General features: G+C 39.5%; 1 protein-coding gene across 13 annotated transcripts in view; it reads right to left on the bottom strand.

Annotated features, from left to right (window-relative positions):
- Window positions 1–13,763, bottom strand: part of cacna1ab (calcium channel, voltage-dependent, P/Q type, alpha 1A subunit, b) — a 204,548-nt gene that overhangs the window by 53,611 nt on the left and 137,174 nt on the right. For 7 of the 13 annotated variants that reach the window (XM_042213765.1, XM_042213767.1, XM_042213768.1 and 4 more), the window contains exons 23-29: window positions 11,230–11,537; window positions 10,192–10,324; window positions 9,852–9,981; window positions 8,608–8,667; window positions 8,303–8,409; window positions 7,659–7,661; window positions 1,751–1,762 (exon numbers count right to left, since the gene is read on the bottom strand). In XM_042213765.1, the coding sequence (XP_042069699.1) occupies window positions 1,751–1,762; window positions 7,659–7,661; window positions 8,303–8,409; window positions 8,608–8,667; window positions 9,852–9,981; window positions 10,192–10,324; window positions 11,230–11,537 (753 nt within the window). The remainder of the gene's footprint in view (window positions 1–1,750; window positions 1,763–7,658; window positions 7,662–8,302; window positions 8,410–8,607; window positions 8,668–9,851; window positions 9,982–10,191; window positions 10,325–11,229; window positions 11,538–13,763) is intronic. The other 6 variants (XM_042213764.1, XM_042213766.1, XM_014341393.2 and 3 more) reach the window with 2 other exon arrangements.

Below are 13,763 nucleotides of genomic sequence, written 5' to 3'. Positions count from 1 at the left end.
GGTGCAAAAAAAAAAAAAGCCAATGTGACATTTAATCTGAAGGCCACCAGGACGCAAAAGACTTCTAGTCGTCAAAGGAGCTTGCAAAGAAAAGCGTCAAATGGTCAATGGTCAATGGTCAAATGGTCAAATGGTGGAGAGTCCCAGATATATCTGGGACTCTCCACCATTTGACCTTAGAACTGAAGAAGCTTCTCGGATGAGAGGTGAAACGTCTTCAAGCAACTTAAAGAAGTCCAGACGCTTTTCTTTGCAAGCTCCTTTGACTACGATGACCTGGATGACTGAGAACCTTTACAGACAAGACTTCTAGTCCTACAGAAGGACTACTGATCGCTCTACAGGCTTTCCTGCTGATGGCAAAAACGCTCATCTTGAGGCTTCAAAACAATGGCCGGTGTACTTGTAGCTACATGCATCTTTTATAGATTTAATTTACTGGTTAGGCTCTGCATTTCCTTAACCCACCACTTGGGGCTGGCTCCTAAAGTGAGTTGCGTGCTAAAATGTCTAACTGTTGAGCTGAGTATTTATGGTTGCACCAAAAATTTGTTTTGGATGAAATTCCAGCAGGTATCAGTGTTTCTAGGATACACACCCATTTTTTTCACTAATATAGAAAGTTAAGTTTTATATATTATTTTTATATGTTTCCACAGTTAAAAAAGGCTATTTTCTGTGAATTAACAAAAAGCTTTCTGATTTATAATTACAGAACAGTCTGGCCAATGAGCCACCAGAGGTTTTTATGTGATTTTGCACATTTATTTCTTACAATTTAAGCCCAAAGAGCCATGCACTTAGTTTTTTATATTAAGATATCTTAGGGATTCAACTTATTTACACTAACAGGAAGAGTTTCATCAGTCCGGTCTACTTGAGATGAAAGCGGGCTCCATGTGGCCCATGATGTAAAATGAGTTTGACATTCCTGTCACATGGTTTGTAGATGTACCTTGTAATGAAAATTTCATAGCCTTATTTAATAGAATTACACTTATTTATATATGTGTGTGTATGTGTGTGTGTGTATATATATATATATATATATAATATTCTGTAACTCTGTAACTTCTGTCGGTGCTGTGCTTTTTGGAAATCGAATTTCCCAGAGGAACCCACCCGAGGGATTAATAAAGTTCTATCTTTATCTTATCTTATCTTATCTCCATGCTTTTGTCTAAATTTGGTCTAAATTTTGGTCACTTCTGGGACTGAAAAACAAGATTTTGGAGAATGACATAGCAAGGCTTCAAAGTGCAAATTCAAAACGCTACGGATGACAGCATGATGGCTATGTCTAAAGTAAAAAAAACAAAAAACATTTGCTGTTGCAATTTAGCCAAAACAAAAACATAAATTCTAGGAAATTAGGTTAGAATACAGGCCAATAACAGGGAGGGACACACGCGGAGAAAAGGTTTATAGCCTCCTTTAGAAAGAGCTTACAAAACGACAGTGGGGGTGGGGTGTCACTTTGATACTATTGTTCTGGTAATTTTAAGTTGTGCGTTCATTAAACAAGGTATTATTACAAATCAAAGCCTTTAAGTCAAATCTACTGAGGTGTTTAGATGGTTTCCTGTGGTTTGTGGACACAGCGGTGGAAACGAGAACAAGTGGAAATGATACGGCGAGAATGAGTATGGATGACAAGAACAGTAAAGAAAGAAAGAGAGAGAAGCCAATTTGACCCGGTGATGGAGAAAAGAAGACAGCAGGATAGAGCAGGGCAGAGGAAGGACTTTACCCGCTGACGCTCCTGTTGAGTTTCCCCGAAGATGGAGACAGCAAGAGTCAGGGACAGCGACAGAAAGAAAGACCGAGAAAGAAGACGAGAAAGAAAGGAAGAGGGGGAGGGAAGGGAAAAAAGACATAGAAAGACACAAGCACACGCGCACACACAGATACACACACATACACAAAGAGGCCAACAAAGACAGACACAAGAGAGAGGGGGTTTGGTAGAAACAGGAAAAAATACATTCACATGAGAGACAGACAAAAAAGGACAGCAAGATGGGCATACCTGCATACCCGATTACAAATACACACCCTCCACCCATCAACACACACACGCATGCACACAGATTATTCCTTTCCATGCTCACCTCGTCTCCATAAAAAACACTGAGTGGAATACCGAAATACCTGTCAGCTAGAATATCACTCAAAAGTTTAGTGTAACTTATCAGAAATACACTATACTTAATGACTAAAGGAATCACTAATCATATATTACTTATGATTCTTAATGGAATATGTACATAGGTACACAGAAGCCCATTTTCAGTAACCACCACTCTGTTTTTCCAGCAACACATCGCATTACCTAATGCAAATTCCATCCATCTATTTTCTTATCCATGTGTCCAACCCTAATGTAAGCTTATTATATTAAAATGATTATTGATCTGAATATTTATTGAGCCAAAAACCACTTTACATTTGGCTCGTTGGGGCTCTGTAGCATTAGGCAATGTTGGCTTAATTACAGTCTTAAATTTTCACCTTGAAAAAAAAACAATTTCTAGTTTAAAAAAAGATTTAAAAAGAAAGTTTGCAACAGGGTGTACGACTCCTTTGAGAAAAACTGGTGGTGTTCTGTGAAGGACGCACTACAGGCTGTCACATGATACCGTTCATTCCTTTGAAAAAATAATACTTTCATATTTTTCATTTTTTGTCATTTTGAGACAATAATTAAACACATATTCTCCAAACCAACTAGCAAGTGTTCTTTTTATTTTTCTTTTTAGATCAGCACAACAGTTTTCAGTGCTGACCAAACTGGAAAATGATTTCTAATCATCGGTTCCTTTGAAAGGATTGTACTGATATTTATCCTTAAGCTGCTTTACTTGATTTAGCTTAACATTTTCTGTTTAACTGAGCTCCTTTTCTGAGCTTCCTGAGCTATGTTTTTGTCCAGGGAACACACTGGAACAGTGCTGGAATGAATCTTTTAAAATGGGCTGTATCGCTTTATGTAGATATTCCCTTAAAAATGATAAATGATTCATGGTAACACACATGAACAACCTCACATTTTATACTTAACTGTTTATCAAGTGGTCTTAAGAAATAACTTTCCAGGCTTTCTGCAGATTTCATAAAGTTTTTATTTAACATCGGCTCCTTTTTTAATACTCAATTTTAAGTCCAGTCCTTGTACCTGAGCTTTCTCAGAGGAACGTTTTGGGGTTTGTGTTGTTTCTTTGTAAAACCACTTAACACTGACTGTGAGTTATTCACCGATAAAAACAGCACCTAACTCAAGGAATAAACCAGTGTTGTGGCTACACAATTTTAAAATCATTTGTTCACATTTCTGTAGCTGAAGCTACTAAAAAAGCCAAAGATAACACAGTTTGACATGGAAACAGGGAGAAAATGCTGAGGTGTGCTAAATTACACAAGAACTGGACTGAAAATCAGCGGCGACACATCTTATGGAGTCATAAATCTGAATTCAGACATCGACTTCATTGAAGCAGTCTGGGATCATAGTAATATATTATGCTAATATAATATAAGCACATAATGTAATGCTTTTATATTTTTTAGAACATTTTGGCTCAAATCAATCGAATACAATAAAAACGGGGGCTGTGTAATTTATTAAATAACACTACAACTCTTTAGAGTAGATTCTGTAACATGACATATAATGTAAAAGATTTACACTTTAAAATAAAATATAATAATATAGTTTTGTTGAGCCTCTTCGTGCCTCTTTACGTTGCAGCAATGTACCTTTTATTCCATCAGCGCTGCTTTACTCTCAGGTACCTCATTGAGCTCTGCAGTTATAATAAGAGCACTTCTGTGAATCAGACCCCCTGCTGAGACTCTAGACGTGCAAATCTTCCCTCCCTCCTGGCTGTCTTTTGCTGCGGCCTGCTGTGCTACCATCTCTATGAAGAATTACCTTCACGGCTGGAGGAGGAAACTCAATTGCTGCATCCATTTACACCAATTCTTATCTTATCACACCATAATGATCAATTAGACCAGGCCTACAGCACAAATTGCCCTCATTAGATCTGCAATCAAATCTAGCGGGATTTTATCAAAGCTTGCTTTGCATGCACATCTACACAGGAGAAGAGAAAGGCGTTAAATCTTTCCAAGTGGCCGGTTCCAGGTTTTCTTGACACGTTAGAGCGCATAGATATATACACAGGACATCCATCACGAGCGGACACTCAAGAAACCAGGATTTGTGTGCACTTTCCCATACACACACACCGTCAACGGGAGAGGAAAGACACTTTCACAGTGTACTGTGAGTGCATGCAAATTTCACTAATGACACTGTATCATTCAGCATTTATTTTGGAGAATGAAAGGTGCCAAAAGCGTGGTTGTTGTGTTCAAAACCCATAAAAATACGAAGCCATTGTACTGCGACCATGCTAAAAAACCCTCTGTACAATGGTTCTGTGATGTACCTGCTTTTAAAGAATGTCATGCGTCAAAGTGGAATTACACAGGTGGGAGTGAAGCCTTCGCCCCCTTAAGTAAAAATGTCTGGTAGCTCAGCCCTGAAGCGGATGGTAGGATTGGGGAGGCAAAGGAGAAAACTACAAAGAGGGCGGAGAGAGGAGGCGAAGGTGTGAGGGGCAATGGTGCGAGAGCATCCTAAAGAGAAACGGGAAGGGTGATTCAAGAAGTAAATAAGGGGAGAGGAGAGGGGAGGAACACCAGTGCAGGGGGGCAGGAGGCATCTTCTTTTCAGTGGCGAGTCATGCTGGGGAGGGTGCAGCAGTGGACTGATTTTTAACTTGCCATTACAAATTTATCATCCATCTGAAACAATTGTTTGTGTTTCTTTCTAAAGTGGTGGAAAATTGTCACCTTTTACTATTTATATATTTTGCTATTTATACTTGTGTGTGTTTGACATTTTCCTTGCCTAACCAAAATAATCTAAAACCCGGGTACTATAAGTGTGTGAATGGGTGGATGACTGCATGTGCAAAGCGCTTTGGGGTCCTTGGGGACTAGTAAAGCGCTATACAAATATAGGCCATTTACCATAGGTGGTGCTGGATTGGTGCTTTTAAAGGTAAAACCAATTAAGACCTTATAATCAATTAGGTATAAAAAAAGTTACTATTTTTATTACTATTAATATTATCTGCAGTGCTTCACCAACAGTGTGATAAGTTCAATTTGTAGAGTATCGCCTTATAATTTGATACCCTATTTTCTCTATGCTGTATTTGCCTGCATCTGCAGCTTCCCTGGTCAGCTAACATCTACTCAAATACTGACCAGTGCATATGTGTTCATTCACCCTTCAGCTACACCATAACTAATACTATGTTGCCCTTTCTTTGTCCTCCTACAATAAGGGAAGGATACGAGACTTCAGGGAGCCTGGGATGTTTGTTAGCTATGGATCTTTTGTTGGTTTGATGGGAATTTGGAAGCCAGATCAATGCTTCTGGCTTCTTACAGACACACTTCTGGGCAGTTCTTTCCTACCTTATTCACTTCACCTATTAGTTCGTTACATTTTGTGGCTGACTGATATGTATGAATGATTGTACATAGTTGAGCTGAGCTGATTTTGTGATGATTTAGAAAAGAAGCAAGTAATTGTTCACATTGAGAATTCCACTTTCTGGCCTTATATCACGAATATAATATTCGGTATACTCTGTGTCTTTGGACTGAGTACAAAGTGTCACAAGTTTTGGCATTAAGATCAAATGTGATTAAGTGTCAAGAATTAATCAAAGAATCGAAGGATATGGTAACAGCTAGCATGAGATTTAATCTAACAATGCGCTCGATCTGTCTAATCTGTGTAATCTGTATCGATGACCTAAATCCACAAAATAATAATTTGATAAAACAAAAAAGCTTTAGTACTCTCATCAAGTATAGCTCATGCCATCGTTTTATGGTTGTCAGGATGCTGATTTAATACCAATCCCAGTTTAATACTTGATACTATTTTCGATACCTCTGCAGTAAAGAAATGAGTAAATTTTCTTTCTCCTTAAGTTATTGTTTTTCTTCATATAACCTGTTTTAAAAAATGTTCTTCATAACAAAATAAATGGTTGGATTGGTGTTGTGATTTTCTGAAAAAAAAAATAAAATAAGAAAAACAAGAAGCTTCACTTCACGTCACATTCCGATTTCTTACCCCTTAAGTTTTCATGCAGTGGTGCTGGCTCTAAAACACGCTTCATATTTAATCTGAACACTCCCTTACAGTAGCTATTTGCTCAGATACAGATGCCATATTTAGGAGATAATTCTTTGCTTAAAACATCATGAACATAGCTCTTAGTGATGCTGTCTACTGTCCATCACAGCAAGTGTTCATGTAGACACTAAGTAAGACATGCAATGGGCATCCAGAGAGCTGAGGAGAATGCATGTTTTTATTTTCTACCAAACACAAACACACAAATGATCCCTTCAGCTGTATCCATCGCAATAACGTCTACTAAATCATTCCATCCACTACACCCTGCCCCAGCATGCCTTGCTTATTACCCTCCCATGTACTTTCCTGGGTCGTGCAGAAAAAGGAGAGTTAAATACCTGTGCCTCCAGTTTCATTAACATGGTCAGAATGGTGGAGGAGTATGTGTGTACATTTGAGTGTGTGCTGGCAAAAGAGAAGTAAGGAGGGACGCTGAGGAGATGAGTCCTTCCTGGGACAAGTGTTCTTCCAAGTGGCGGATGTAGAGCCTGGGCAATTAAAGGGTTAAAGGTGTCTGGGGCGCCCTCACCCCCACGGAATGACCAATTTTGACCTCCGGACAGGGGCATGGGGAAGAATGACGAGGTGGAGGATGTTGGATACAATGGGTTTTGGAGAGTGGAAGCTTGAATGGTGCATTTGGTGGAATCTGAATAATCAGGAGTGGATAATAGGAGTTGTACTCAACAAAGATTGGAGGTTGTGGTTTGTGGGATTAACGGTAAGTTAGGGAGCAATGGGCAACACCTCTTCTTAACATACAGCATGAAAATTCAAAGCAGGAGTACTCTACAGCCAGATGTGAACCATACGGCGAGCAACTTTGCACTGTTTCAACAACGTTGAATAAATCTGCATTTAATCTGATGGTGTTCATCTCTAAATTGAGTACCATCAGATTTTCTTACATTTCTTCCACTGTATCTTTGTGCCAAATGCATTTTAAATATATAGCACATTCTAGTATTATTACTTAGTTCCTAATAATGTTCCTCTGTAGTCCACCCTTAGATATCTCAAAAACTGACACTCATGGCCGACAGAGGATGAATCTTACTAATTTTGATGATCTCCCAACTTTTCCTGTGGGAGTTCTCATGGCATACACCCAGGGGCTGTGGTTCAGTACGGAGAGGCCAACTAAGATCATAGAGAGCAGTACAGCACTCCCCTGCTAGGTTACTCTCTCTGCCATATGTTAGGAACAACAGAGGTGTAGGCGATGACACTGAGAAAACGGGTAGGTGAATATAGAGAGGGGGAGGTGCTGATATGAGAGAGGGAGTTGAAAGGTGTTTGACGAGAAGGCACCAGCAGGGACATGGACTGAAGAGGACCTGGGGGGAGTGTTGGTAAGCAGGGCTTGGGGGATCTAAGTCAGGGACTGAGATGCAAGAAAAGGGAAGGAAGGACGAAAGAGATGACTCACGGCCTGGTTAGAAGGAAATCAGAGTGGCATGGATTGGCAAACAGGGAAAAAAGGGATCGGGAGCAAGGAAGATTTGGGAGGAGAAAATGTTGATAAGGAGCAGGTTGCACTTTATAGCTTATAGACAGTTGTGTGGGAAATGATTTGGGAAACTCTTACAGTGGTTGAAATGAAGATGACAGTATAACAAAAAGTCTCTTTAAATAAAAGATGGTGATGATCTTTTAAGTGTGAAATATCAGGGATACATTTTAGTTATGGATCGCCGTCAGTTGTCGGGATGAAGGTGGCGACTGAACATCGAGAAAGACCTGCTGATATGATGACACATGTGATGGCGGCCAATACAGAAATAGAGGTGAAAATGGAAAGGAGGCGGCCTACAGAAAACAGAAAAGACTGGGAAAAAAGATGGACAGAAGCAGAAACGGGAACAGAGCGAAGGGGATACTGGACAAGAGGGGATGATGAGCTCTGACGCAGAGCAGACTGAGACAACAGGAGGGTGGAAGCCGGGCCTCGCCTAGTGTATTGGACGTGCACGGCTGACTGACAAAGGTCTTTCTGTCAATGGTTAAATGTGTGTGTGTGGGTGTGGAAGGATAGTGGAGTAGATGAAGAGGAGGATGGGGAGGGGAACTTACGTGAAGGCGAAGGCCACCAGAGCACCACTAACCACTATAAAGTCCAGAATGTTCCACAAGTCACGGAAGTAGGATCCCTCGTGGAGAAACAAGCCCAGCACCACCATCTGGAAGACAAGGAGTGTGCTCAGCATGATATATACTCATATACACACATACACAGGGACACTGACTTTACCCTCTAAAGCACGCTGGCCTTAACAAATACAGAAACACACACACAAACAGAGGACGCCTCATACAACTGCACAAAAAAGGGCTCAAAGTAGAGAGTCACACACAGTCGCACTGTGATACTTTGTTACCTTGATCAACATTTCAAATGTGAAGACTGCTGTGAAAACGTAGTCAAAATTACGCAGCACCTGCGGAGGGACACAACACCATGAGATAAATTAACATATTAGAGAGAGCAGATGAATCAGAGTGAGAAAAGATGCGACAAACGGAAGAGAGATTAGCAAAGAAAAAAAAGTACACACTAGAAAGACAATGATCCTAGTTCTAAACCTATTTTAGGTTTCCATTTTCAAACAGCTCAATCACAAAATCCACTTGCCGTGAGAGAGATTATTCATAATTTCTTCTCTTTTGTCATAATATTTCTTTTCGGTGTTAACCTATCCTCCACATTCTCTATATCTTGATTTAATGTAATAATAGAGAAAAAAAAGCTACTAAATATCCAATCTCCATAAAGACATGTGTTGATGCATGATCAGTCATTCAGGTAAGGAAATACGTCTTTATGGAAATCCCAAAAAGTTGATTCTGTTCATCGTGATGTAGCGTTTTCAGTGGGAGGTGACTTCTTCAGTCTCAGCTGACGGCAGGTTTTCCCAACCCTCCATTTACATAATGACTAAGACGAGCACCAGTGACGATGATCAAGAATCATCATGGTTAATGATCAAGAAATTGACCCCACAGCTTATTTTTTGTTGGTGGTGTTAGTTTCAGTCATTATGCAAACGTACTGTTTATAAGGTTGGGGAAACCTGGGTTGATGAACAGAATCCGCAAAGAGATATTTGCATGTGATCTATAGCCAAGGGCCTACATTGGTAATAGAAGCTTTCTGGTTTGCATTGCTACCGACCAATCCTGTTTGAGTAAGCTTTGGTTGGATGCAAGCAAATCCATCGATGGAACAGGAAATCTTGTGTGCCGGATATGAACTGTCGGTTGCAAAACTGCAAAATATCTGCCTTGCAATCACTCCTCGTTATCACATGTGGGTGTTATCAATAGGTATGTAAAAAGGAAATATTAATTAGGATGATGTGATACCTATGATTAATATGTATTATGAACAATTTAGCTGTAGCCAAATCCTTTTAGCCCTAGCACAAGCTATTTATATCACCACTGCTGACCTCTTCACTGACAGGATTTATTAACAACTAATAACTTTACTTTAGAACCATATACTATTCCCAGATCTTGCTAAAAGTTCTCAAAATCTTCATTTTTATATCTGTTGTAGACATCCCATCAAAAAAGAAGAACAATGCAGACAGAAAAACACAAACACATAGTCGTGTCTCACATCGTTTTGCGGTGACTTAGGGTTGACAGGGTCCTCTGCAGCAAGAGCGATGCTGCTCATAGCGATGACAGTAAGGATGGTGAACTCAAAATACTTCAGAGTCAGGATATAGTGACAGCACTTCCGAAACCTGGCGCAGACACACAGACGCGTGTGCATGTTAAGAAATAAAAAACAAAAAACCCCACAACACATTAAATATGAAATATGTCTTGGGCTGTAAAGAAAAACTTTCCTTTACAATAACTTTTCCATATTCTAGAAAACAGCATGGTACAAAGCTTGGAGCTTGTGTGTGTGTATAAACACAGACACACACACACACAGAGTATATACTCACGGGTTAGTGGTGGACAATATGAAGCAAGAGCTATAAGGAGGCATGGGTTTGGGGCCATCTTCATCTCCGCCCTCGCTCTCCTCTTCTTTCTTCTCCTCACTCTTCTTCTGGTCGGTGTTGGCATTCTTGTTCACTAAGAAAATCCAGCAAAGAAAACAGGGAGAACTCAGAATCGACAAACACAAAGAGACAACGTTTGACACATAAAGACTGATATTGCACTGTTGTTAAGTTCAAGAGGAAAGCCAACAATTTTAATTTAGGTGTCACTGCAGTGATATTATGCAGTACAGTCAAAAACATGTTTTAAAAATAAATTAAACTGATAAAAAAAAGTTAGACTGGGGTGCAGTATTGTAGTGAACTGCTCATGAGGGACCACTGGAGGGCGCTCTTTATTGGTTGAACAGGCAGCAGTCTGGAAGCAATGGTGACTGTGAACGTTTGGTTTAAGGTAAAAATAAAACTGCAGCCATGCAGTTTAGTATTAATAAAAAAAGGTGGAGGCCAGACATTCGTCTATTGCCATATCTAAGTGTATACAAATGCAGTTTATTAACCACATTGTCCACAATCCTATGTCCTTTCAGTAAACGCAGGTAGCTGCTGCAGCAGAAATTATCAGGCATTATTGGAGCGTAAGGAGTGCATATTATTATTATAGTTGGGTACCTGCCAGAAAGGTTTTTCGTTACTGCGTTAGCTCTCGTTGCATTAGCACTACATTTTATTGTTGAAAAATACTCTGAAATACCATGAAGGTATAATGGCATCAAAAATAAATAATATTTTAGAGTATAATGTTTTTGCAATCTGACCCATCAAAAAAACAACAATACTCTTTTATACATTTTTGAAAGTATCTTTGATGTGTTTCTCAAAGAGTCTTCTAACGTTAAAGTCAGTACAACCAGTCAGAAGTATAGTTTGTACTGCATTAATGTCTCTCTGTCTAAACTAGAAGATGCCTATCAAACAAATTATAGACCCCAAAAAGCCATCTTTAGTTTTATAGTCATACGAGCCTCCAAGATTCACCTTGTAAGATGGCGTTGGTCGAGGGGTAAGGGTAGACAGGGGGCATTTCTATGGCTGTGTAGTCAGGTTTAACCATGCTCGTGAGAATCAAGCTGTCCATGCTGTGAAGCAGCGTGTGGGTATCAGCATCGCGGCAGTTGAGCAGGTTATTGACATGGTCAGGATGGTCAGGGTGATCTGGTGGTAGGGCGTAAGGGTGCTCGTGGGCATTGGCCAGCTTGCTGTTGTTGCGGAAGTTGTCCAGGTCCTCATTATACTGCTGTATAGGACGGGTGGTAGAGAGGCTTGGTCCAGTACTGTGGTGTTCCCTGATGAAGGAAAAAGAGATGGGGGAGATGTCACAAGAGCAACGCAGAGCACACAGAAGGGCAGATTCTCTACCAAGGCCAATATCCTATGATGCACTTGATATGTGTCTTTATATAGTTGTAATACATAGCCTGGTAGTTTTAATTTAAAAGTCTTAAACTCTCAATAAACAGTCTTTACAAAATTCTAAATTCAGAACTAACATTTAAAATGGCCTTTTCATTTCTTTTCCATTCTATTATTTCATTGCATTTCCTTTTCCTGCTTTCTTTGGGATTACCTACAAAATTAGCAATGGGAGTAACTATGGAATTAGCTGTGAAATTAGCTAATAGATTAACTATTGTATTAGCTATTTCACCTAAAATTTCCCTAACTCCTTTGATCCTTGTAGACAATGCAATACAAATTAGCCATGTGGAGCAATGTAAGGAGCTATCTGATTGGTTACAAAGACACTGCAATTTGCATTTATAGCTTTGCACTGTTCAAGGACATTTAGCCTAGATGTTCACTGTCTTTAAATGTGCAACGCAGATATATGAAGAATGTTAAGGAACACTGCGATGAAATGGAGCCCTGATCAACTAAGTGTGCAGTAGATTTAATCAGTGAACAATTTGGTTGAATTTCAGATTTTAAATGGATCTGTTTGTTAGTGAATGACAACTAGCTCTGGGAGATGAGGTCACACCCTCATCTGTCCTAAACCATGTTCATGGAGGATGTTACAACATTGACAGACGATGACCTCTCAGCACTTTGAGTCAGCTTTTTGGCACCAGGGACCCTCATAGCAAAACAGCAATTTGGACTTCATGCAGTAAATTCTACCTTTCTGGCGTTTGATTCTACTAATCGCTCTCTCATTTAACCCACAACTAAAATCAGTCCCAAAGAGCTGGGTAAAAATATTAAGAAGGACATCTAGCGTGAACACATTTGTACTTTTACTTGTTCCCGGGAATTACATTACTGAACAGTAAATCTATTAAAACAAATGAATGTCTTCTTTCATTTTGCATTACGTTTTGTATATAATATGAACAGGACTGCAGGCTGTTGAATAGATGAAATCACTAAAGTCATACTGAACAAAATGACCAGGTGAGTTAAACTAATTGACCACTTTTACAAGTTTTAGCTACATAACTGATTAAAGATCATCAAACTACTAAGTAACTTTAACCTTTTATTTCATTTTTTTCAGTGTACAATGAATAAATTAACTACATACAGTGATCACTCGCTATAACGCGGTTCACCTCTCAAGGCCTCGCTGTTTCGTGGATTATTTTTTGTGCAATTTTGCATGCTTTTTTTTTTTTTTTTTTTTTTTGACTCATTGTGTTCTGCATCCTGATTGGCTGTAGACCACTGTCAATCAATCCCGTGCCGTGTCTCCTGTACAGCACAGATTGCGTTCAGCTTGTCAAATTTACATAAATCTTTGATCGCTAGCAGCGTGACTCTGAAGTGCTGTACTGTATGTTTGTACGTTTTCTCCCCAACAAACACAACAATGTTGATGAAATGTTTTGCACCGTCAAAGGCAACCGCGGGTGACTTTGGTTTATTCTATAATACTGGACTTTTTTTCTACAAGGGTTTGAACTTTGAGAGTGTTTAAACAAGAGAGAAAAGTGTGAACATTTTCATGCCTGTCTGAGAAAAGTGTATAAAGTGTGTAGTGAGGGGTTTTACAGCCTTAAAACATCTATAATAATTGTAAAAAATAAGCTAGGCGAGATTTCACTATTGCGGGTTTTTTTAAAGTAACACCATTATAAACGAGACATGTATACAGGGAGTGCAGAATTATTAGGCAAATGAGTATTTTGTCCACATCATCCTCTTCATGCATGTTGTCTTACTCCAAGCTGTATAGGCTCGAAAGCCTACTACCAATTAAGCATATTAGGTGATGTGCATCTCTGTAATGAGAAGGGGTGTGGTCTAATGACATCAACACCCTATATCAGGTGTGCATAATTATTAGGCAACGTCCTTTCCTTTGGCAAAATGGGTCAAAAGAAGGACTTGACAGGCTCAGAAAAGTCAAAAATAGTGAGATATCTTGCAGAGGGATGCAGCAGTCTCAAAATTGCAAAGCTTCTGAAGCGTGATCATCGAACAATCAAGCGTTTCATTCAAAATAGTCAACAGGGTCGCAAGAAGCGTGTGGAAAAACCAAGGCGCAAAATAACTGCCCATGAACTGAGAAA

Source organism: Haplochromis burtoni, unplaced genomic scaffold, assembly GCF_018398535.1.
Source record: "Haplochromis burtoni strain Fernald_Lab_line unplaced genomic scaffold, NCSU_Asbu1 Contig_479, whole genome shotgun sequence".
In the NCBI taxonomy this organism is placed as follows: Eukaryota; Metazoa; Chordata; class Actinopteri; order Cichliformes; family Cichlidae; genus Haplochromis; species Haplochromis burtoni.
Note: the sequence above shows the minus strand (reverse complement) of the source record. Positions and strands in the feature narration are given on the sequence as shown.